This window comes from Homalodisca vitripennis, chromosome 3, assembly GCF_021130785.1.
Source record: "Homalodisca vitripennis isolate AUS2020 chromosome 3, UT_GWSS_2.1, whole genome shotgun sequence".
NCBI classification, from domain to species: Eukaryota; Metazoa; Arthropoda; class Insecta; order Hemiptera; family Cicadellidae; genus Homalodisca; species Homalodisca vitripennis.
Genome location: NC_060209.1, coordinates 91,354,621 through 91,379,141, shown reverse-complemented (window position 1 = coordinate 91,379,141; position 24,521 = coordinate 91,354,621). Strand labels below are relative to the sequence as shown.

The window sequence follows — 24,521 nt, the reverse complement described above, 5'->3', positions numbered from 1 at the left end:
CCCATATTTCAGTAAAAATGGATTTATAAAAGATGAACTCCAATTAAAAGAGATATTCAAAACGGAGATGGCGTAAAAGACTAATGTAATGAAACTGGAAGGAGACGTCAACTGAAAACAGAGAAGTAAATACAAAAAGAGTTCGATTCAATACGGTCGCAGTACTCAATGATTACATTTAACGTTATAAAAGTATACACTTTACAAGAGGGATAAGGGAGTCGAGGGAAGAGGGGATTTGTTGAACCAATAGAGTACTTTGGTAGGTCCCTTGTTGTTGTTTATCGAGCTGTTTCAAATTGGCTACAATTTGATTTGTATTGACAAGACGCCTGTATCTCAACTTAATCTTCCTCCACTCTCGAAATGCTCAAGAACCTAACTTGATTTCCCTTCACTTCTGGTGATTTTATTATTTCAGAGATAATTTTGTTTGTGAAGTGGAATTTGTTATATTTTCAAAACGCTTTGCTTTAATCAATCCGTGTATTTAACAACCCCTTTCTTTATATCTATTGTTTGTGAATCGTCCTTTGTTTTGCAAGAGTTTACTATAGTGTGTTTAATACACCAAGAGGGTTGAGTAAGGTCCAGTTTTAATGGCTCATCGCCTGTGTGAAAATTTATTTTTGATTCAATTACAACCATGGACATGGTTCGATTTTCTTCAAAATTGTCATTCACGTACAATACAGTTGTTAGAAACAACGTTTAATGATTTTTTTGGTTTCAGCTAGGCTATAATAAATACATTGCTTTAAAATACATTATACTATATGTAATCTGTTGCAGGTAACATTTAAGTTTGACGAATAATAGACATATGGTTTATACAGTATGCTTTGTACTTTTATATGTAATGCTTAAATCTAATTATAAACGACAAGCATAGGCTTGAAAGAATGTTATATAAGGATGTTAAGGCAAAAGGCCAGAGAGTAATAGAGGGTTCTGTCTTCTTCATAAGTTGTGTGTGCAAAGCACAGATCACAGTCACGCTACAAAATTAGTCTAGGAGGTGAGAGTCAATTTAAACTGTATAAGCTCACAACCAGGTTTTTTTTAAATCGATAGAGGATTTTTTTAAAGACAATCTATCGTCAGCCGCACTAGTTTAGGTGGAAGTCAGAATAGCAATGTATCGAAAGGGTTAAAAATGAGAAACGATATTATTTTCTCAGATAATATTGTTTTATACCTTGATATGCTTACTACTGACCGTCAGAGCCATACAATTGTTATATCACTATCAGACAATTAGATAAAGTTGCCACTTTAAGACTACGTACATAATTTGTCTCAGACTGCTGGTGTTAAATTTGTGAAGCTAAGGAAAAAACGATCTGATAAAAAATATAATTTCATACGGCTAACCCTTTTGGGACTCTCCCATTACGACCTTCACCAAAAACTAGCACGGCTGACATTGAACTCCTTTCTTAGGAGAGATTTCTCCATTGATTAAAAAAACAGCTTGTGTATTTATAAAATGCATATTGGCACTAGCTTCTGGACTATATTTCTTTGTTAGAAACTGCAAAACAGTCGTGTTGTAGTTTTAGATTGTTCATTTTTTTTTTCAAAGTCTCTTTTGTGTCTATGGCTGACAATAATTTTTCAGGTTCTACTTCTCCATGTTTAATAATTTGTCTTTTAACGTACATTTATCACTAACACTTTTATATGACAATTGTATAACACCTAACACCCAAGGTTGCAAAGCACACATAGGTGACAAGGCTCCTCGTTTTATTCACATCATATTTTTAACATGGTATTCACAGTTCACAGACTGACTAGTTTATTCAAACAAACCAATCGATCAATATTGAATATCAGTTCTCTTGCTCTGTTAGGTTTTCAATATACTATTCATTCCTTTAATAACAGCCATACTAATGCCCATCGTTTAGCTAATTTGACAACACATCAAACACAGTTTTGCAGTTGAAATTTAATTACAACACTTCATCAGTAATGTCGATAGTTCACGTATTCCACGTTCATTACCATTTATTGGAATGAACAGTTAGAGTGCAGTTGAACTAATTATATTGGTTATTACTTTGTCCCGAGCATTCCGTGTGCAGAATGCTGTACCAATTTCAACACCGTAATATCGTAATTGGGTTTCCATGCTTCTCTTGCGCCATAAATGATATTCCGTCCGCCCCGGTTACAGGTTACATAGCATAATCTAGTATTTTAAATTTCAAGTTCCAATTAATTTTACTTTCAAACCGAATCACGTTGTTATAAGTCTCCTACAATAGAAGGTGGATTTTAAGTCCATCTACCTTTATTTACTTTAGCATTAATTTTAGTTTTGGAGATCCCTCTAATCAATATCTATAAACTGCATTAAATGGTAAACTGAAGTTCTGGTATTTATAAATTAACCTTCTCTCTTCATAAAGAGTTACTTCCAAGTGTTTTAAGTAAAACGTGAAGTTGACACCAATTAAATAATTCAAAAATGTTTATTTACAAGAATTAAACACTGCGAGGTATTTTGGCGTTATCTCGCCACAATATTGATATTACGTGATAAGCATGCCAATTAAAAAGATTAAAGTAAACTTTTATATTTTTCTGTAAAGGGGAAAAATAGTGGTGCGATAGTAGCGTAGATTCGTTCTATCGTTTGGATTGACTTTTATTTTAAGGGGTCAATCGATACACGTCTGATGTTTCTCTCTCTCACACCATGCTTCTTGTACCGCTTTGAGAAATAGAAAGATGATTATGATAACCACTAATAATAACTACATTTTACTTCATAACCGACCCTTAAGAGTCGGCTGTAGTAAAATGAACTTGAAATTTTTAAGAACAATGTTAGACCAAGAACATATTCTTATTTTCGGTTGGAGAATAAACTAAGATGTATCATTTTTATAATCTGACTAATGTACGTAGTATATAAATTGAAATCCCCCTGTACGGTGTTTTCTTTTTTTTTAAGTAGAAGTTGTTTTATATTTTTGAATAACAACAATATAAAAATATCCCTTCCAGTTTACTAGGAAAAGGGTGGTTTCTATGTGTCTCTGTCAACTTAAAATGGGAAACTAGATGCATTATCACTTAACACATTTCATTTGCACAACACTGACGCGACAATACCTCTCAATAATGTGTAGTAGCTTATTTTTTATTGGACTTTATTACTTAGTTTAAAAACAAAAACTCAATTTTATATTCAATTTTATTCGTTTTCAATACAAATAACAATTTTTAACAAAATTATTCAAAGAAATCCAAAATAAAATTCCTTTGTTGCTTAAGAAACGATATTTACCAAAATTATTTAGTAAATAATGAACTGGGCCTTTCCAAAAGTCACCATTATTGTTTTAATCTAATTAAACCTTTATTTTATTTTTCATATATACAATAGACATACTTCCTAATTTTTAAAACTTTAACTCCTTACCGAGAAGTACTATTGTTTGTTCAAACGTCAGACAACAGTACTGTCAATAGACATTTCCACTGATTTTAATGACATTTTTATCTAAGTAGAAATATTTTTATATTATTACTTCAACCAATTTTATTTCAGTTAAGTGGTCTGACGATGTTTTTTGTTCAAAACAAAAAGCCTCACACAATTAAATTCAATTATTATTGGAGTATTTGTTTTTAAATTAAGTAATAACTTCATAACAATTTCAAACATTTGGAAACTCCATCATTCTGGAACATTACTTACTCTTTTAATTCACTACCATCCCATTTTATCCCCATTCCGTTTACTCATTACTAATGTTGTTTTAATTATATTGTTAGCCACTATGACTTGGAAAAACACAATGAAATAGGTAAACTTCTCTATAAACAAAACATATTTTGACATGATAATAAACTTTGTTATTCTTTTCTTTTCGGCATTGGCAGTAAGCTTTAAAAACTTCAACCGTTCCGTTCCACATCTTGAAACGTGGTATGGCAATGTAATATTAATTTGTATCTTGATCTTAAACTGCAAGAAACCAATTGTGATATATTTATATATATATATATATATATGTATATATATGTATATATACTGGTTTCTAAAATTAAAACTAAAAAAGACATACAGGACAGATAGTAAACGAAAAGAGGTAGACAATTGGTTGCATTTCATTTGCAGCTCCTCTTGATCCATGGAACAATATACTACTAAGGTTTGTGTTTGTGTCGAAATTTTTGTTACATCCTGTATACGTATGAAACCAATGCATTTATCAATATTAACAACCCATACAATAATACAAGGAAAAAACTGTTTCATTTCTCTTACAGCAATGGTACTGACCTGGATGTGGTAGATGGTATCAGGCCAGAGAGACAGAGTGACAGAAGTAGAGTCCGTGAACAAGTTACCCCTCAGGCCGCCCCCGTCCACTTCCCAGGTGACGAAGTACACGGCCGGTGTTTTCACAGTAGGTTGGGGGTTCCATGCGATCTCCGCGATCACCAGCACCTTCTGGTGTATCAGAGACAGTTGACGCAAATTCCAACCCTGCTCGACATCCTTCTGGAAACCAACACGACCGTAAAGAATTACGTTGCATGTAATAGTTTCAAAGAGTATAAAAAGAGTCTAAAAATGTTTTTAAATCCGTATAACTAACAAACATAACAACTTACCAACATGTCCAGAGGGTTCTGTGAAGGCTCAGAAAAGAGCTGGGTGTTGATTCTGTTGCTGCCAGGACTGGGGAGACGCAGAGCCAGAAGCGCCTCTTTGCTGACCTGCCTCAGCACCTCCTCAGCAGCAGAGAGAGTGGAGGTAGGGCTGTAGATGGTCACTAGACCCTCGCGACCCACCACAAGCACCCGCAGACTGCCCGAGGTGACCTCGGGTACTCTAGCGGTCAGCTCCATTGTCTGCAGCAGCTGACGCCACGGCTGTCCCGCTGCCTGACGCATCAGCACGTATATGAAGGGCGCACCGTGCTGCGCGGGCCGCGGCCAACTGACCTGGGGGCCGGTCTGCGAGATGACCTGCTGCCCTTGGGTCACCAGCACAGGCACCCGCTGTGGCGAACCTTCTCGGTGGAATTGACAGGCGAGCTGGCACCCGCTGGACTAGGGTCACAAAAACACATATAACCATAATTCACCTGAGTAGAATTTTACTAAAGTAATTAATTTTTCATTTCTAATAGAGAGCAGATAAACATGGCCATATTTTATATACGAGTACTTCAAAAACGTTCCAGAATATATTCTGATAGGAAACTGTAATACGTGTTTTATTGAGTGTTCATTTTACTACCAACGAATAATTAAATTTAAAGAGACTAACTAATATACAAATTTAAGACATAACTACACTATTTCTCGTTAAAATGTTACAAATTTGACAAAATAGGTTATTGCCTAGACCCTTTGGAATTCATTTTATTTCGATAAGGAGGGTGTGATTTTAAGTACGAGTTTGCATTAAAAATCCATAGAATCGTAATAGTAAAAATAATTAAATACATATGCATTTCGCTGTGCAGATCACGATACATTATGTCTTATATTATTTATATACTCTATTAGAGATATAGCCTATGTATTTCAATGCATAATAATACATTAAGAGCGGGCTGGTAAACTTTTAACTGCAATGTTAAACTTTTAAGACCTTACTTTTAGTCGTAGAATTGTGGTAGGTGTGTCGTTTTAAGACATGCATCCAAGCGCTGTTTAATATTTTCTATATTTTAATTGGTTTTCAGAGGAAAATCTTTTTGCACATAATCATTTTAATTTTAAATTCACAAAAGGAGCTAGACTCATGGTTCTTAAAGGGGAAACGTCAAAGCCGTTTCAATACAGCCGGCTCTTAGACAACATTTAAAGATACATCTTTATCAAGAGCAGATAAAAAACCAAACTGATTTAAAACGTCTAAATAAAATAGCCAATGTGCTATAAACACGTATTGAAATGATATAGTTATAAATATTGAACCAATAATAATAAAAGATAAAGTCATACATTATTAGTAGAACATAATAGGTGTAAGTAGTGAAATTGTTACATAGACAAACTTCAACAATCGAGGAGTTCCCAAGATATCAATTCTAGTAATGTTATTGTTTTGTCCAAATTAGTCTATACATGCAATGAAGGAGGAGGAGCTCTTCTTATTGGAATATAAATTTCCTATTATTTTACTACAGAAAAACTCACAATTTTCCAATAATTTGATAAATTATTGGATAATTGTGAGTTTTTCTTTAGTAAAATAATAGAAAAAATAGTCTATACATATTTCATTATAGAAAAAGTACGATTAATTTCATATACAGATTATTACAACCTATTTGTCAGTTTTAGCTCAATAAAAATATTGTAATTGAATACATGAATTGGAATGATTTAATAGTATTATGATAAAATAAAACGAGATCGTAAATTTTATATAGTTTCATTTGATTTTCATTATTATTAAAAAATATCCTACTATAACCCTCTTTGTTGTAAACTAACACAATCTGATACGAATTTCACAACATATTAACAAATCCAAATGTCCTACGAATTAGCAAAATAATTGTAGATCAAAGCTGCAGTATACTTACACACAGAGCGGATTTTGAGCAGACGGCGCCCCACACGACGAAATTGGACTCAAGCAGTTGGCACTTCTCCCAACACTGTCAACAAAATACACGTAATTACCACGTGTCACTGGAGACATGACGTTATTTATAGAGGGACTTTGTCTTTATTAGTGGCTCTGAAGTGTCAACCCGTCCCAGCAGCAACGTTGACAGACTAGAGCAGACTGATGAGCCATCGTACCTACCACAGTCACCGGCCAGATACAAGAGTCGTTCGTCTTCTTGGTCACTGATTGCATTTACTTCTGTGAAGTCCATGACGGTCAGCTGCAATCTCTGTGTGTACTAGAGATAGTACATCGTTATCAGATCGCATTGGCGTTCCTGGCCTTCTGCAATGCATTATTTTGTTGTCGTTGCCAAAACTAAATCACTTCGTAAGTACTCTGTATCTGCTGGCGACATCGTCAAAATACAGTGTGAATTAAAAGTATGGATACACTCTATTCAGTTTTTTATGGATAAAGATGGAGGGATGAAAGTCATGACACCATTCTAGGAAATAGAAGTGAGCTTTTTAATCATGGTTACAACTTTGCCCATTTCCCCAAATGGGATTTGGGGGTGGCTCAAAGGTTTTAAATGTAAGGACCCAATAAAGTTGCCATTTTTTACTGAGTTGAGATAGAACGCTCTAGTTCAACTGTCCTTCTTCTTTTATCCAGACCTATCAAATGAGGTTTCACTTAATGGATCATTACACTGACGCCCCATACCAAGTCAAATCCCATTTTGGTGAAATATTCACAGTTGTAACAGCGATGAAAAAGTTGACTTCTATTTCCTATAATGGTGTCCCGAGTTCCATCCCTCCATCTTTATCCATCAAAAACTGTACAGAGTGTAACCATACTTTTAACTCACCCTGTATGTAGAATGTGTAACACCATCGTCTCTATCATATAACTACTTTATGTCCAACAACCCTAAAGTATTTTTCTGTCTGTGTCTGTAACTGAACAACTCTGGAAGGTTATTCAATCTCCTTAACTACAAATGGATATATCCATTATAAATCATATAATAATATATTGTCCACTATATTTTAGCATTTTTAAACGGTAATGTAATTTAATTGGCTAAGCGTTAGCGAAGCCTATCACTCAAGAAGCTGGAACAATTTATGTCCGTCTGTCTGCACAACAAACTGACCTATAGACTTAAAAAATTGCATAAAGCTTCATTTTTATATCAGGAACATTGATTTACATTATAGTACATGTCATCCATGGGATTTGGCTGAGCGTTAGCGAAGCCTATCACTCAAGAAGCTGGAACAATTTATGTCCGTCTGTCTGCACAACAAACTGACCATTGCATAAAGCTTCATTTTTATATCAGGAACATTGATTAACATTATAGTACATGTCATACATGGGATTTGGCTGGGCGTTAGCGAATATGTATGTGACCATGATCGCAACGAGAAAATAGCAGAATATTTATATTTGTTAACAAATTGAGTACAATCACATGAGGGTTCAGGGATAAAAGTAAAATGATAGATTAGAATGTCAATGTTATAAATTGGTGACAAGATGTTATTTCAGTGCTCTCTCGCGTTGCCTTAATCTCCATAGCTCACAGAATTTTTTACTATTTTAACACTGCTATGAAACCTTACTTAATTAACAAAAATGTGATTGAATCATGTGGTGAGTTATCAAGAAAACATTTCATCAATGAACTTTACATTTAGCATGAAAATTTTCTACGAGGAATGATTTTAATGATGGTTCATGTCTAACTATGGAATTTGCCTTGCATTATTGAAGATTATCACTCAGGAAGTTGGCAGAATTTCTCTTTGGTCTTGGGGATATAAAAATGTATCTTCTGTATGACCTTCGCTATGTCCGCAGGAGATCTGAAGAATGAAATGTATAGATTGTAGCAATTTTGCAAGCAACTTTACCGACGCCTGTTCCGCTACGTGGTATGGCGAAATCCTATCTTGTAATATGTTTAAGCTTATAGATTTATTTATTTATATATTATCTGTATGCATAATTATTGTTCATCGTACTTTATATTTTATTACTACATACTGAATATTTTATTTAGGAAAAATAATTTTACATATTGTTATGAAAAGTATGATTAGTATTTATTATTTTGTTACGAAAACAAATATTGTGTATGAAAAAAATTTATTAGTATTAGAACTATTAATCACTAATAGTTAAAAATAATATTAGAGCTGATTTATGCATGGCATAACCGAGCACTACAATTATTATTAGATTTGGCGTAGAAATTATTATACATTTTGAATGTTGATTTTGTAATCATCATGAAACGGAAACATCCATTAGATATTAAGTGAATGATCCCAGATGTATTATGTAAACAGCAAAAGGGTTTTTACTGCTAGATGTTCATGCAAAGCACAGGCTACCTCAAGATAAACTGGAACTTAAAACAAAAGAGCCCAAACGGGTAGACGATCAGAAACAGTCCCTGGTGAACCTGGACTGTCAGTCTGCTAGAACAGTAGTGTCGCTGACAGGTCAAGCACTGGGCGAGGTGCCCCACGTGTGTACATAGCAAACCCGGAGTGCAAACAGATGGAAAGCAAAACCGTTGAGTCTGCGCTCGGTGGTACTGGCAAACGTGCATATTCAAATACACAAAGTAAAGAACTACCTGGAATCCAAATGAAATAACATCAAAGACAAACAAACATCGGAGAAGGGCAAAATATTATCGGATGGAGTTATTTCTTTTGACCTTTCTGGTTTATCCAAACAAGTTCAAATAAAGCTGCATGGGTTTGGACCTCTGAGATGTATTTTCAGTTGTGTATTCCTGGGACGGGCAGTATGTAGTATTTTAATTCCAGCACAAAAAATGTTACTCGCTGACGTTATAATAAAAACTCTTTCAAATTTATTTGGACATCAGCAAAACTTTTTCTAGTTTTCTCCACTCGTTTTACGTACATACACAAAGTTCTGTTAATATTTGTTTTAATTGTACACTTTACATTGCAACTTCAGTTTATATGTAGTTAATCCTCAGTAGTGTAATTAGTAACTTTTAATCCCTTACAAATAGTAGTAGCTAAAATTCAACTGAAGCAGAACACCTACGAACGCGACTAAAAATATTGACCGGCTCGGAAAGTTAGCTAAAACACCGACCACGTGAGGGCGCCACAAAAGCCCGATCGAAGTTCGGTGCAGGAAAACCAACTTGTCCGGACTCGAACTCCCCGGAGAGATCTGGGGCTTAGTAAGTGTCAAACAGTAATAATCCAGAACTAAGTCCGGCGAGCAGCTCACAAGTTGGTTCCAACTGGATAACATTGTTTGCTGCCGCCGCTGCTGCTGCTGCTGCTGGCCGGCCCGGCCTGTCAATACAGGGACACCCAGGGGCGCGCAGTCCTGTCTGTGTTTACTTACTACCCCGGTTTTAGTTTCTCTAAGGGAAAAGTCTCCATTCGGCGTTCCTTATTTACAGAATACCTTTCGGGAATTACATAAAACGTAGGTACATTACGATGGAATAAATTATTTAGATACAAACCTAATTTTTAAAGGAAGTGAATGATGATAAAAGATAGGCCAAGTAAGTAAATTTCATTTAAAGTCGAGGATTTAAATTATGTCAAACATTTTATTTTATTTTTGGACGTCGCTAGAGAGCGATAACTGCCAACAATTGAGTGGGAAAGACAAATACAATATCGCATAAACAAACATAAGAATCGATTGTTGCATTGTTTCATTTTCTTACTCACGTGATTTATTCAGTAACAGTTTGTTGATGACAAGAGTTGACGATTTTTTAAACTCTATTATAATTTAATGGACATAATATTTTTTATAAAGGAGAACACAAATAATAAAAAAACAAAATATGCTTTTTTTAAGAACAGTAATCTATAATTGTTATTTGATTAGCCTCCCTACAGTGCTTCAAAGGTCAAATTATAAAACTTTAAATGCCTTCAACTTCTAAACGAGGAAATTTATGAAAAAAACGTTTTAAAATTGTATTTTAAATCAAAATTGATCATGAGTGTTCCATTACAAAGAAGTTGGCCGCTATATTGGAAAATATCAGCAATTTTCGCAGTTTTCAAACTTTTTTGATAATTTCCTAACTTATATACTTAACGAATGGTGAAACTATGTATAAAATAAAGTAAATTTATATACCAACACAGCGATTAAACGTTGCTAACACAATTATTATTTTCAGATAGTTCTTCAAATCAACTGAGACTGAAACAGGTTGAACAAGTGAAATGTGTTGACGCGGTGTGAATAAAACTTATTTGTGGATATTCCGGTCTCGTGCGCCCATTTATGAACTAAAATTACGTTCATAACATATACTATAAAATATGAAAAAATAAGTTCATGTTTATGCCAAACTGGTATTAAAATATATAGCTGCAATGAAAACCACCTGCACTCTCAACACCATTAAAAGTCCCGAAAGATGATTTCAGACTCCGAGGCTAAAGGTATCAAATTGCAAATCGGTTTGCCTACTTTGGGATTTAAAAGGTCTATAATCCCTATTTTCCCGTGAATAGAACCCAGAAAAGAAATTTGAACTCTGCGATTTGCTAAGCGAAATCTGATATCGTTCCAAAAAAAAAAGGACCAGAGCAACAAAGAGAGACTGAAAAACAGTTGTAAAATCGTTTGTGTCTAAAAACATAAATATTACTGAAAAGTATTTTTTTGTTGCAACTACAACACATATCAAGTGATAGATGCACCTAATCTATCCATCAGCTACTACACAACTGGGGTACAATTTGTTACCACCACCCCTCCCCCCAAACGCAGCAAACACTTATATACAAAGCCATCAAACTCTAAATGCCGCTATGATGTTTTTGTATAATAATGTGCTGCATCTTTAGCGACGAAAGAGAAATATTCCTCACGTAATGCCTAATGTAACAGAATCACATTCAAGAGGATCTGATCAAACATGCTTGAGAGAGCAATCAAACCCATAGAAGAGTTTGAGTGGCTTGGCGCGGGCTAAAAAAAGAGCCCAAAACAGCAACGCTGACAATTTCGTAAAAGGATCGTAAAAGGACACACGGTATGGCTTGCGACACAATCGCACCCTTTATGTTGACATCTAACTTGTCGAGTCCACTTTCCCATGAAGAACAACAACAGTGTAGTGGAGTGTGAAGGTCATTTCTGCAATCCTTGCAAAAAGTTTCGCCTTTCCTTTCCTCAACGTGCCCTACCCTTGCCCAGTCAGCCGCCGCCGAAGTGCCGTTACGGGACCTGATTTCTCCCCACGCAGTAAAACACCTTCCCTTATAAAAAGGCTCCCCCTGATCACGTTATCGTCTTGATTGGACGGCAAGTAAACGTAGTGTCCCCCTAGGGTCTACTGTCCGGATACCGGCTGGTCTTCTATGTACTGAAAGCGAACTCTCTTTCTTTGATGTGAAAATTATGCAACGGATTATTTTATAGTTTAACTTATTCTTTCTTGAATAGATTATTATAATTTTCCTTGTATTAGTACTTCCTGTAAATGTTCACATTTCCTTTCAAACCACACCTCGGGCTTAAAACTACTCTTCGATTTATACACGATTGTGACTATATGTTATGACAAACTATTATAATTGGATGAGCGTAGCCGAAACAACTATTTAAATTAAACAAAAAAATTTTGACTGTATTCTTAGAGAGTCGTTAGAGGAAGACGTCTCTTCACCACGCAAAAATCCTTCAATTCTCAACAGTATTTTTACACTTCATACATTGTTTAATGTATGTAGATTTATATTAAAATTTACTTTTTTAATACATTAATACTAAAAAAATTAATAATAAAATGTAGATGATATTAAAAATTACTTTTTAAAATAGTACATATTTCACTTCCTATCCCTCTTTATGAATATTGAAATTTATAATCCTATAAATAAAGAAGCACCAAAACATATAAAATAATGTTTATACTATAAACTGATGCCTACAAGACATATTCTAGAGTATGTCGATTTCGAAATAAACTGTACTCAAAGATGATCAAATATCTCATAAAGATCGAACACTAAATCCCGACACTTGGCTGAATGATTGTACACGATAGTGAGCTTAGAAGTCAATTGAGTCAATCGTCTCTTGAGCTCCCATTTAAACTGTAATGGGCCATTAATTAACTGTAAGTACCGAGAGAACAATCCAACGACATCTCGAATCGGAGAGCCATTCACAGAGGAGCCGTTGGAGGCCATCAACGTTACAGTCCAACTTCTCGGTAGGCAACTTCCAAAAGTAAATACACATTGCAAAAATGTGTTACAAACTTTTCTACACCCACTGCACATTGTACGTCGCAGTTTATTCACTCAAGAGAGACTTTGATTTGAATGCCATTTGTTGTCCATGGTTAGGGTCATGTGGCCCTAATTTTGCCTCTTTACTTTTGTACAAATAAAAAATTATTCATTCGTTTATTAAATCATGGTTTAAATTAGAATGTTATTCTAAACTGAAGCTATGAATTGTTCCACAGAAATGTGATTTGTGACAATCTTTACCATTTAAATACATATACATGGTGAAAATATAATCAACATGACTAGATCTTCTACACTTGTTTAGAGTAAAAGCATAAAACCATGGCTTAAATTAAAATTTTACTTGAAATCTGACCTAAAGCTTGCTAAGAAAAGTTCACATGGAAATGTGACATAGTAATTTTTACCCTTCAGTGGAACATAAATGGTGAAATGCTGCAGCTATCAAAATTCTTTAGAATAAATTTGCAGTGAATTTTATGTAAAACCGTTTCTTAAACACCTGAAAATAAAATAAGCCTCCCAAAATTACCTATTAGACCTGCATGACAAATTGCTTAATCACTAAATGACCCTTATGGGCTCTATAACTGCCTCCATTTTCAAGTTTACAATAAAATTAAAATTCAATCTTTTTCGACATTTTAAACGGCGTAGTGTGTACCGTTTTATCAGGACTATTTTACCAACAATTTTAATCACAATTAATTGTAAATTCTTTTTTAAACGTATTCACAACTACAGCAAAATTCCGGATTCCGTAAAATCGACCAGTCAAAATTTGGTTCACTTGCTCACAGCTGATGCGCAGGCGCGTTTTTTTTAACTGAACATGAATATTTTGACTTAAATTAAAATGTTATTTTGTTACTCATCACTTTCCCTTGAACTACATGTGGAATAAAAGATAAAAATGTATTAATATTTGTTTTAATTGTACACTTTACATTGCAACTTCAGTTTATATGCAGTTAATCCTCAGTAGTAAGTTTAAAAGAATCTCGAAAAGTATATTTTAAAATACTTACCATTCACGGTAAAATTACACTTCACGATTAGGTTAAATATAATCCTGCATAGGTGAATTCAGTCACATAATATTGCCATAGTGTAGATTTTGGGTAATCAAAACGAACAATTCTCTAAGAAACTATGTGAATTAGGTATGTATAGGTGGCATTTGCATGTACTCATCATTCGTTTAGGAATATTGTTAAATGATTCCCAAGCATTAGGAAAAATATGATTGGATGTAATAAGCTGAGTTTGTTTTTTTATAGTACATCCAAGATGGTATCTAAGTTGAGTACTAGATTTTACTACCCTGCAAGAAATTCAATTACCCATTGCAATTGTAATCCTTTCAATTGTGGGGATATAACGTGAGTAAAAGCCTTGAAAGCCATCTCGTATCTATTTGAAACCCAGTTTAAAGTAGTTTTGTCCAGTAAATCCGGCAGCCAACTGGAATTGGGTTTTATTTTAGGAAAATACAAAAGGTTAAACATCACAGCAACTTACATTCGAGAATTGTCAGTGCGCCAACTAGCTCTAAGCCAACGAAATCCTATTTGTGCCAAATGAACTTAGATCCATTCTAATAGTTCCGGGGATAAAGTGAGAAGTTATTCAACACAATACTAATGCACACTAGGACGTAGCCAATGAAATGCCGGTATAAATTATCTCTCAGCAATACCAAAATTTGAATGGCATTTTCGACTTCTTTTTGTTACTATGTAAGGAAATCCAATAATTAACTAAAAGGAGCACCTTTGTTAATATCTATTGTTTTTTATGTATTAAATATAAGTTTTTATTCAAAAAATATAATAATAATGGGATAATAAGCAAGTATATTAGTATGAAAATGAGTAGAATATGGTGTAAATTTGAAAACAATCTAAAGACCACGTTTTAAAATAAACTCCTAATGGAGCAATGAAATCTGAAATCAATGCTTTGCGTAAATAAAACTAGGTATTTCAAAAATTAACCTGAGCTATAAAATTAATATATGTTAGATCCAGTCGAAAAGAAACATGGGAAATGTTACTAGTAAATAACACATTGCAGTATTTATTTGTAATTATATTTTCTGAAAACTTTTACTTCAAGTTCCTTTCTCCAAACCCTAAGAAACAGGGGTTTCTTAACATAAACATTAGAAATATAGGACTTATCGGTTATTTTTAAACCCTTAATTTAAATGTATAATGCTGAATATGATAGTGAACTGTACTGATAGAATAAGGCTTCTCGCTTCTCGCTAGACACCACCTCCTGAATCTGACTGCTAATTGTACACAGGGAGCAAGAGCTGCTAGCGAAATGTAAGCTATTTTCTAGATTATCCACCTCTAGGAGAGCAATACAACTCCCTATAAAGGCTCAGGGTAAAGGACCGTTTTAATGGCAGTTGCCCCGTCTGAGAAGCGCTTCTCCTGTCATTTATTCGGTTATCTTGCAACAGCCCATAATAAATGCAGAGCAGCTTCGAGTTTAGTCAAATAACGTTACTTAACGTCGCGCTGCCAGAGCGATTATATCATGTAAGATAACAGTAATCATATTAGCATAGCTCAGCTCCGGCTCACGTTACTAGTAATTACCTGTTTATTTACTTTCACGCCCGAACAAATTTAATGCATTAAATCTATTGTGTAACCCGTGTGTGTATATATTGTAATGTGTTTTTTAAATAACAGCCAATATTGCGGACATCTTTATTGTAGGTAAATAAGAACAGTGTTACATCTCATGCACTTTTACGACTTTATTTAAAATCGTAAAATAATAGGATGTGTCTCATTTTAAATATATCATTATTGCTCATTCACACGCTTGTCAGTTTTTCATTATTCTTAAACGTTATAGGAAAACCAGAGGAAATTTTTTCAAATTTTTTGTACTTTTCTATATTAAAAAAATATACTTAAAAAGCTATAAAGCGTATTTATTAAGTGTATTTTTTTAAATTAGATATCTCCCAAAACACTAAAATATTAAGTGCACGAAGTTTTGTAAAGTACATGAGATTTAACACTGTTGTTATGGAGAAAACTCAAGGTCGTTTCGCATCGTTTCAGCTGCCTCTTATTAGTGGGAGAGAGAATTCGTAGGCTTGCTATTCAGAATTTTGATTTTCTAATTTCCCGCCTATCTCGTAAATCAGAACGTCCAACCTATCGCATTTTTCGCTCCCATTCTTGTCCGTATGCGCGTCCCTAATCGCCCACTAAGTCCTGGGCGTCGCTTTCATCACCCGGTCGGACCGCACGGTCCTGAATGGACATCACGGTCACGTCCGACTGAAGCCGGCGACCCTCTTTTCTGTAGCAAGTTTGACACCATTCATCCACACAAAGGCGGAGTTTGCAGAGAAATTAGAGCCCGTTTTGTGTCCAAAGCTTTGTATCCAGTTCGGAGACCAGGTGTTCGCGAACCTCCGAGCAGCGGCTTCGGATACATAAATAACCGCCTCACCTGGTCTCTAGACGCGGGATTTGTCGAGGTGACAGATTACTCATGGAAGGGGTCGGAGAAGGAAGGCAAAAAGTGACTTTTCCTCGCTACCCCTAATTATACGCGCGCTACCACGACCGGCTAAAAGAGGGGCGGTTTTTATTATCCATGTACGGCAGTGCCTTATATTAGGCTATTGTTATGATATCTCCATTTGCACAAGGAAGACCCAGTGACAATTTATGTCAAGGAATGAGCCAAAAATGTCGAGGAACAAAACGAATCCTCTTATACACCAGAGCTCTGAAACAGTTGCTAACAGGAGAAACATGGCAACGTGGCGGTATAGTGAATTGTAATGGGAGAAGGAATAGGGAAGTATCGTTAAATTATCGCGTTCTCAGTAAATGACTCGTAACAATACACATAACGTTACTATTCAATCGTAGGATGGGTTGATTCAATACGAATGTTGAGTTTAGCTCCATTTCACCTTCCGCTTAGTGCGGCGTCTGAAGAGTTCGACACTCACATACTCGACTGGTGGAGCTGTCTCTGCAAGTGTGTACTTTATGAGATAATGTGAACACCCCTTCATCTACATTGCAATGGGTGGTTACTGGGAAACCAGATAGAGATCTTTTTTGGTCTAGGTGTCTATGATATCGAAACGATGCAGAGTTTGTTTTGAACGTCTTCATCACCGTCTTTTTGGATCTTTTCAGAAAGACCCAGACTCTGGATTCCAGAGGTCAAGTCTCAGACAGTATCAGATTTCAGAGGCTAGATTTAAGAACAGGCAGGCATACGTTTGTAACTGTTCTCCACTTTACACTTTACGCAGTTTAAAACCAGTTAGAAATATCAGCAGTAATATTTATGATGGACAACTTACGGTTGCTTAAACCGGTAATCAGTTTCGATCCAGTTTTATCGTTCGTCTCTACAAACATCATATAATATTTTAACCTCGTGTTTTCATGCAAATTTATGTAATGTTCCGTATACTTCAGCCTGCTTGCCAGGTCGGCGCATTAGCATAATTGCAATAAAACTCGTTAAAGCCGATTTAGAAACTTGACTTTATTTTCGTACGTTACACGTATTACGACGGATTTCCTCATAACATCGTCATTTGCATACCAAATGTATGTAAATTCCCGCTCTAGTTCCAGCGTTAACAACAGAGTTTGGCAATTAAAACATTCATACTCGTTCGAGTGCTCTCGATACGTATGATGATCAGCTTTATACTGTGCTGATCTTGAAACTTTATTTAAAACACTGAGAAATCAAGATTATTAAATCCCATGGGAGAGCGGGATTTAAACTGGCACTGGGCCAAAAAGTTAACAATAAATAATTTCTAATATATCCAGGGAAGTCCTGAAGGGCAGAAAGTGATAAGGTTTATACGACCTGAATAACTGGCCAATTCCTTAGACCCCCCAACTACAATCCCGTCCTCCACCTGGCTTTTATCCTGGAATTTGTCACTGTGACAGATTACCCCGGCCGAGTGTCTGGGAGGGGGGGGGACAAAAACCACCCGGCCAGGCACCTCCGACCCCCAATTTCACAGCTGAACGGCCCGCTAATAACTTGGCTAAACTATCCAAGTCGTTGTCACCTCACGAGCGATTAGATCCCGTAACGATCGCCTGCTGCAGTTGGTTACCTTTCAGCAGCTCACAATACCGCGACCTCCAATCTTGACACATGACAGTGCTGTAATCTGATCAGGTAATAAATGGGCTACATCTCAATATATCGCCTCCACCCAAATTTTTAGAAATATTATATTTTCCATATTCCACAACCACGACCCGATATTCCCTGTATCTTCAAGAATATCTCTTCAACCCCCGCCCCCTCTCACAATGGATACGACCAAATTAATTTTGGCACAGAATTATTCGCATCAGAGGATTTACGTGTCAATTGCATGCGCTAGAAGAGATAACATTTTTATTTGGGTTCATTAACTAGGCAAATGTATTTTATAAATATACTGCAGTGGAAATGAGGAATTTAATCAATTATACCATGTTTAAGGAAGAATCAACGGATAAATGAAAATGAAAAATCAAAAGGTCTCTTCTTTCTATTCATTAATTAAAGCCTTTGACTAGATATATCGCACGACTCTCTTTTGGGTATGATATATAATTATTCGTATTGCAGAGCACCGGTTGTTAAGTTAATTAAAACACAAAGGGACGATGCCAAGTGACTGACATGAATGACTGGGTAAAAACATTGTCGTAAATGGAGTATCGCAAGTTACAATGTTACGCCTTGTATTTATAACAGAATTATAAACTTTTTTATGACAAAACAATAAATTATTCAATAACAATTTATTTATATCACTGATTTTTATCGTAAATGTAAATACAAAAAATATACATAGTGAACTTTGTAACTTATGTTTTTAGATGTTTATGAAGAAATAAAATAATTTTAATTCAGGTTTTTGAAGTTCGCACTTTATTTACCTCCAGGACAATCACGAGGACATTAGAAAGGACTAGGAATACAGACTGTATCCGAGTATTTACTCCTACTAAGTTATTCCCTTGAAGCTTACAGAAATACACTTAAGCTCAGGACCTAAGCCCCTCGCTCCAAATCTTCTCTTTATTACTGTGTCACTCGGTAATACACTTAAGTTTCAATACACGTCACTTAGTGTGATCTGTCTTCTCTGTAGCATATAAACATAATAGTGTTTATATTTTTAATACGGTGAACGTATTTTTAATATGTGTATAAACCTTAACATCTTTTCGATTCATTTCAACCTGTAATATCAGGTAAATCTTAAGCAATAAACATACCTTATAGTATTTAAATATATTAAATTTTCAACTTGAAACCACAGGTACTTCTATAAGTATAAAGATAGATTAAGTCAATATTCTTATTTTATTATTTCCAATTGATGTGTAATTGTTTTATTTTAAATTAATTCATTAACGACCGTTCTCATTTTGGAGTTCCTACAGATACTTATTAAATTATATTAAACAGAAACAGACAATCTCTACAACGTATGTCTGAGTTGGTTATAGAACACCGAACAGTTCTCTAGTGTGCTAATAATTATAGCTCACAGTGTAATCAAAGTCTAATTTACTTGGTCTAAATCAAAAATCTTAGCAGAACATTTTATTTGTAATATTAATGTTTTTTCAATGACTCACTCTAAATACAGAATTATTTAAAGGGTACTTATTTATCTACAAATTGCTATTACCCTCCAAATTCATTAATCCCTACTCTAGTAACGTGCACGCAACAATGTTACATCAATTGATTGCTCAGTAGTGACATATATTGTAGCACATCCCTTTCCGCTGTAGCACACAAAGAATGGCGGGAAACAGCGACGCGACAAATGGGAATATTTGTCCGCCAAAGAGAATAAAACCCCGCGCTCTTCGCCCTTTGTAGTATTCGAGCGCGCTATAAAACTGGTACACTAATGTCGGACAAAAAGATGCAAACTGCGCTCTTTGTAACTTTGAATTTTGGCTTTTTTGCGAATAACGTTGATTAGCTTTCGGTGACATTTTGATAGATCCTATTATTCTAATAAGGGGTTGTTATCGTCGTAGAACATTCATTGTAGCCTATAAGAGGCCCACTCGAATTTGCTGTTGAATCGAAAGGAATATTGAATATTAATTTATAAAAAAACTCCATTTGGAGTAAAAACTTAGTGGCATAAACATAGACGGTAATTCTCTACAATTACTGTATCAACTTCAATTTCTGAGCTTTACTAAGTGATCTGAGTTTGAATTGAAGATTGCCTCGAGAATTTTATTTTATTTTTCCGCCAGAAGTGCGGGGTGGTGTCGTAAAATCGGTACTTTACGGAAAGGCGGCAACTATTTATTATAACAGAGACGCACCGTCAAGACATTATTGCACCAGTGTACAGTAATTGACCGCTCAACCTTGAACAAGCATTGGGAGAGGGAGGAGGGGGGTTTCAATTCCTGATATTTATCGACTAAAGACTACACTACTCTAGTAAGAAAATCAAGCAAAATCTCTCCAGGCGTTTACTGTCCGAGTGTAATCAGTATAATTATTAGTAGTCCCAGTATACAATTACACTTATTTTGTACAAATTACCAATCAAAATAACACTTTGTGGCTTGTTCAATAATTTTTTTTTTTTTTTTTTTTGTAAACGTTTCGTGTTTTGAATAGCAACGTGGTGGTTTGACAACTAAAGCTAAAGGCGTACCAAGACACTGGCCCTCATAAAACACTGAAGAATTAATCAGACCCGATTTTTACATGAGATATTCATATTATTCATTGTACACCTATGATACATAAATTCAACGATCCACGTTAATAAGGCATCATACATTTCCAAATGCTTTTGAGGATCTTTTCTGAAACATAATTTTGTATTACATAGTTTACTGTTTATTTATAAAACTTATTTACAGGTTTTATTCAATACACAATAATAATAATGGAAATTGTAAGAAAGGCCAAGTACCTCGTATACGACCCGTCTTTGAAATGAGGCAATTTTCAAAGCTCTACGACTAAAAATAAAGGAGTAAAATGGGTTGTGTTTTAGCATTGTTCTTGTGTCAAAAATCAAAATGGCCGCAAGAACAGTCGGCTCTTAACAACGCTAACGCGCGGAAATATATCCTCGTTTTTATCGGGTTGTTCATTCTCAACTACGTACAACAGTAGTAGCGTACTGAGGGTTTCAGTTTGGGGGTTCCCGACACATTACTTCGTATCACGAAGAGAGGATTTCTATACTAATAACTTATTTTATTTTTAATTGTATGTATAGTACTAAAATACAAGGTATTCAAAAAATGTTCATCAAAACTTTGCGTATGACTAAACTGTCACTAAACGGAATACATTAAACAAAACCGTATTTCTACCATTGCCTGTCATTTCCGTCGTTCGCTTACAAAAATGTACGGTGGAATACCATATTGTACACTGACACATTGCAATCATTTTTCAAACATGCTCGTGAAATATAACAATAACTAATTATGCCTAAATACAGATAATCTACATTACTCAAATACTATTAAAATGGTGATAGACTTTAAGAATAGCAGCTGAAAAATCCGGAAGTTTATAGAATTCATCCTCTGCAGAAAGGATTCTAACATAGATTTAAGAAGTAAAGCTGAGAGCAGTTCTTTGAATTTGGTAGAGAATGGGATGTTTTGTTATTATAACTATACGGTAAATATTTTTGGAATAGTCTTGACCTATGTTTACGAATTGTTCTATGGGTCTATTTTTTGTTATACTGTTGGATAAAGCTATGATTATTGAAAAATATAAAGCTTGATTGTTGAAAAATATATCTCAATGGACTTAACAAATAAAAGTCAGCATCGCCTTCCACCTTAAATATAATTTACAACTATCTCATTGTTTAAGGTTATACCCTTCTTAGTCCCCTTATCTGAAGTACAGATGCTCTTGCAAATTCTAAACACTTCATAAGAATGGCATATTATAGAAGTGAAATGATGATTTTTACATAGTCACATACAATTACGTATTAGCTTTACTATTTCATAACTATATCATATTTAGACTTAATTTCTTTATTTTGTTATGAAGATGGCAACTATAATCGAATCAAAGATATTTTATCAGAATTAAAAAGAAACTGAGCAATACACATTTAGAACAAATGTTATTAACTATTGTTATTTTTATCGAATTGGCCCCTTTACATCCAATTGAATCAAACAAATCAAATAAATAAATGTTAATAGTGACGTTAAATTTTTAGTTTCCTGGTCTTGTGGTTTGTACGAGTTTACACTTGTATTAAAAATTGACACTACACAAAATAGGAATGGTGTTGATTTTGAACAAGTGTGTGTTTCTCACAAAAAAAAAATAAAAACCTTCCTTGACCTTATAATATTAATACTACTGCTCCCTGGAAGAACTTCTGAATCGGATTCCAGCTGTTAAAAAAAATTCCTAATCTTCAGTACACACAATGAATAGCAGATTTATCTGAGAAAAATCTGCTAGCGAGCACCGACTCGACGCACTGGTCCTCTTCGATGCGCCCTTCTCTGAACCGATTGCTCATGGCTCTTCGCAACCAATAATTTTTTATTTGAGTATTTTAAACAAATAACAAATCAAATACGCATAACTTAACACTAAATTTATTAGTACAAGGTCATTCTTTCAAGAAGGTTTTATTATTTTCTTCTTACGGTTTGCGGGGAGTGTTCGCCCCTCAGGCCTACTCCTCCAGTACACGTCGCTGACGTACAGTGAAGTCTTGCACTGAAACCGAGTTAGTGGTTGACGGATTGATGCTGATGACCTGAGGGCCGAGCCCCCGGACGGTGTATAGAGAACTGAACAAACAAACGCGTTTAAACGGAAACCCCACTAATTACCTCACTCTTTGAGCGGAGGCGGACAAAAACGTAACAGAAGAAACCTGCCATTAGTGAACGAGCCAATGATAAAAAAGGCTCGCGGTAGCAGCGATACAAAGGGGACAAAGAAAATATGACTGGCTGCTAAACGGGGAAACCGCGGCTGAAAACAACTGATGAGTTCAGATTTATCGGGTCGGAGTGAGTCTTTGTGAGTCGCTCGCTCCGCTAGGCCCCCATTCGTTAGGCCAGCGGCGGGGAAGAATTTGCTAAATGGATGGAAACAGTTCTGTTCTGTAAAAGGCCGACGACAAATTGGACAGAAGGGTGAGTTGCTTTCTTTTGTTATAACAAACAAACAAGTTTTCTCTGCCTTCTGGCCTGGAAACTAGACTAGCGACGGCTATCTAGGCTGGGTAACCAACTGTGGGGAAAGGCCATCTTTACACTGCCCACTGGCTACGGTCGTCGACATTACCATCTAGTATCTAGAACACACACTGTCTGTTTTATAGACAGTTAACTGGCTTAAGTTCATTCACATAGCACTGTAATAGGCTGTAAAATATGAATAAAATCAAATATTGAGGCACTAATCCCTTCATATTAGAGCTTAAAAAATACAATCCGTTATTGTTGTCAAATATATATATATATATATATATATATATATATATATATATATATATATATATATATATGTTTTACATAAAACTTAAATCTAGTCACTAAAGCTGTAAACACTTAAATTTTAACATGTTTCAAAAGTACATTATTGTTTGTTTAATTTAATAAATGTGAGGTAAATATGACTTTTTAAATAATTTTCCATATCGTATAAATTAAATTGTTTTCTGGTACATTTATAATACAAAAAAAACTGTTTAGCATAAGTTTCACTGTATGATATTACGTGTATTAATTAATTTATCAATCTGTGAATATATTTAAAAAGAAATTCTCTTGAATAGATTAGAACAAAATGGAAAACAAAAGACCGTTTATCTTTGGACTGACTAACTTCATTCAGTTAGCCCTCGTCATATAAACTTCGTCTTTGAACAGTGTTGGTTCTCAAAAGTTTTTGTGAGGTTTAGCACGGAAGAGGCCCTGGATGCGGGCTAGTTGTGGCTGGCTATCCTCGGGTGTATTGCGTGGGCATAAGGGAACGTGATCGTTGACATCGATTATGTTCCACCTCGTTGTGGACGTTGTTCGATAACCTTAATATGAGACGTTGACCAAGGTTTTGAGCCAGTTGTTCAATACTATGAATATTTTTATACCCACTTTGTTTTACGAGCCAAAGTGGGATTTTGGACAAGTCTTGATAAGGATAATGCAGATGTATCAGGGGTGCCTTGGACTTAAAAAAAGCTTTTTGCTTCAAACATTGTCCCGACAGTGAAAGTCAGGAGAATCAAAGAAATTGCAACTTCTCCATTCATCTTGGAAAAAGGTGCGTTCATACCTCACTGTCAAGGTGAACAACTTTATCTGGGTGTGAACTTGAGAAACTGTTTTGAACTGAAAGAGATAGAGGAAGACGTTTTTATCTTGCTCCGATAAAGAAAAGTTTTTTCATCAAACACCAGCAGCGTTTGGTAATTATTTTGCACTCACCTCTCACTTCCGACTTCAGCTGAGAACGTTAAACTCGTTTTATCGCATTGTATGTACTAAAGATGGGGACGCTGCTTTAGCACCCCCTGGAATAAGCAC

At 35.1% G+C, this 24,521-nt stretch overlaps 1 protein-coding gene across 2 annotated transcripts in view; it reads right to left on the bottom strand.

Annotated features, from left to right (window-relative positions):
- The window catches only part of LOC124357175, a 72,930-nt gene that overhangs the window by 6,293 nt on the left and 42,116 nt on the right, over nt 1-24,521 (bottom strand). The window contains exons 3-5 of one of the 2 annotated variants that reach the window (XM_046808695.1): nt 6,570-6,644; nt 4,639-5,079; nt 4,304-4,522 (exon numbers count right to left, since the gene is read on the bottom strand). In XM_046808695.1, the coding sequence (XP_046664651.1) occupies nt 4,304-4,522; nt 4,639-5,079; nt 6,570-6,644 (735 nt within the window). Of the gene's footprint in view, nt 1-4,303; nt 4,526-4,638; nt 5,080-6,569; nt 6,645-24,521 lie in introns of both variants that reach the window. The other variant, XM_046808693.1, reaches the window with a different exon arrangement.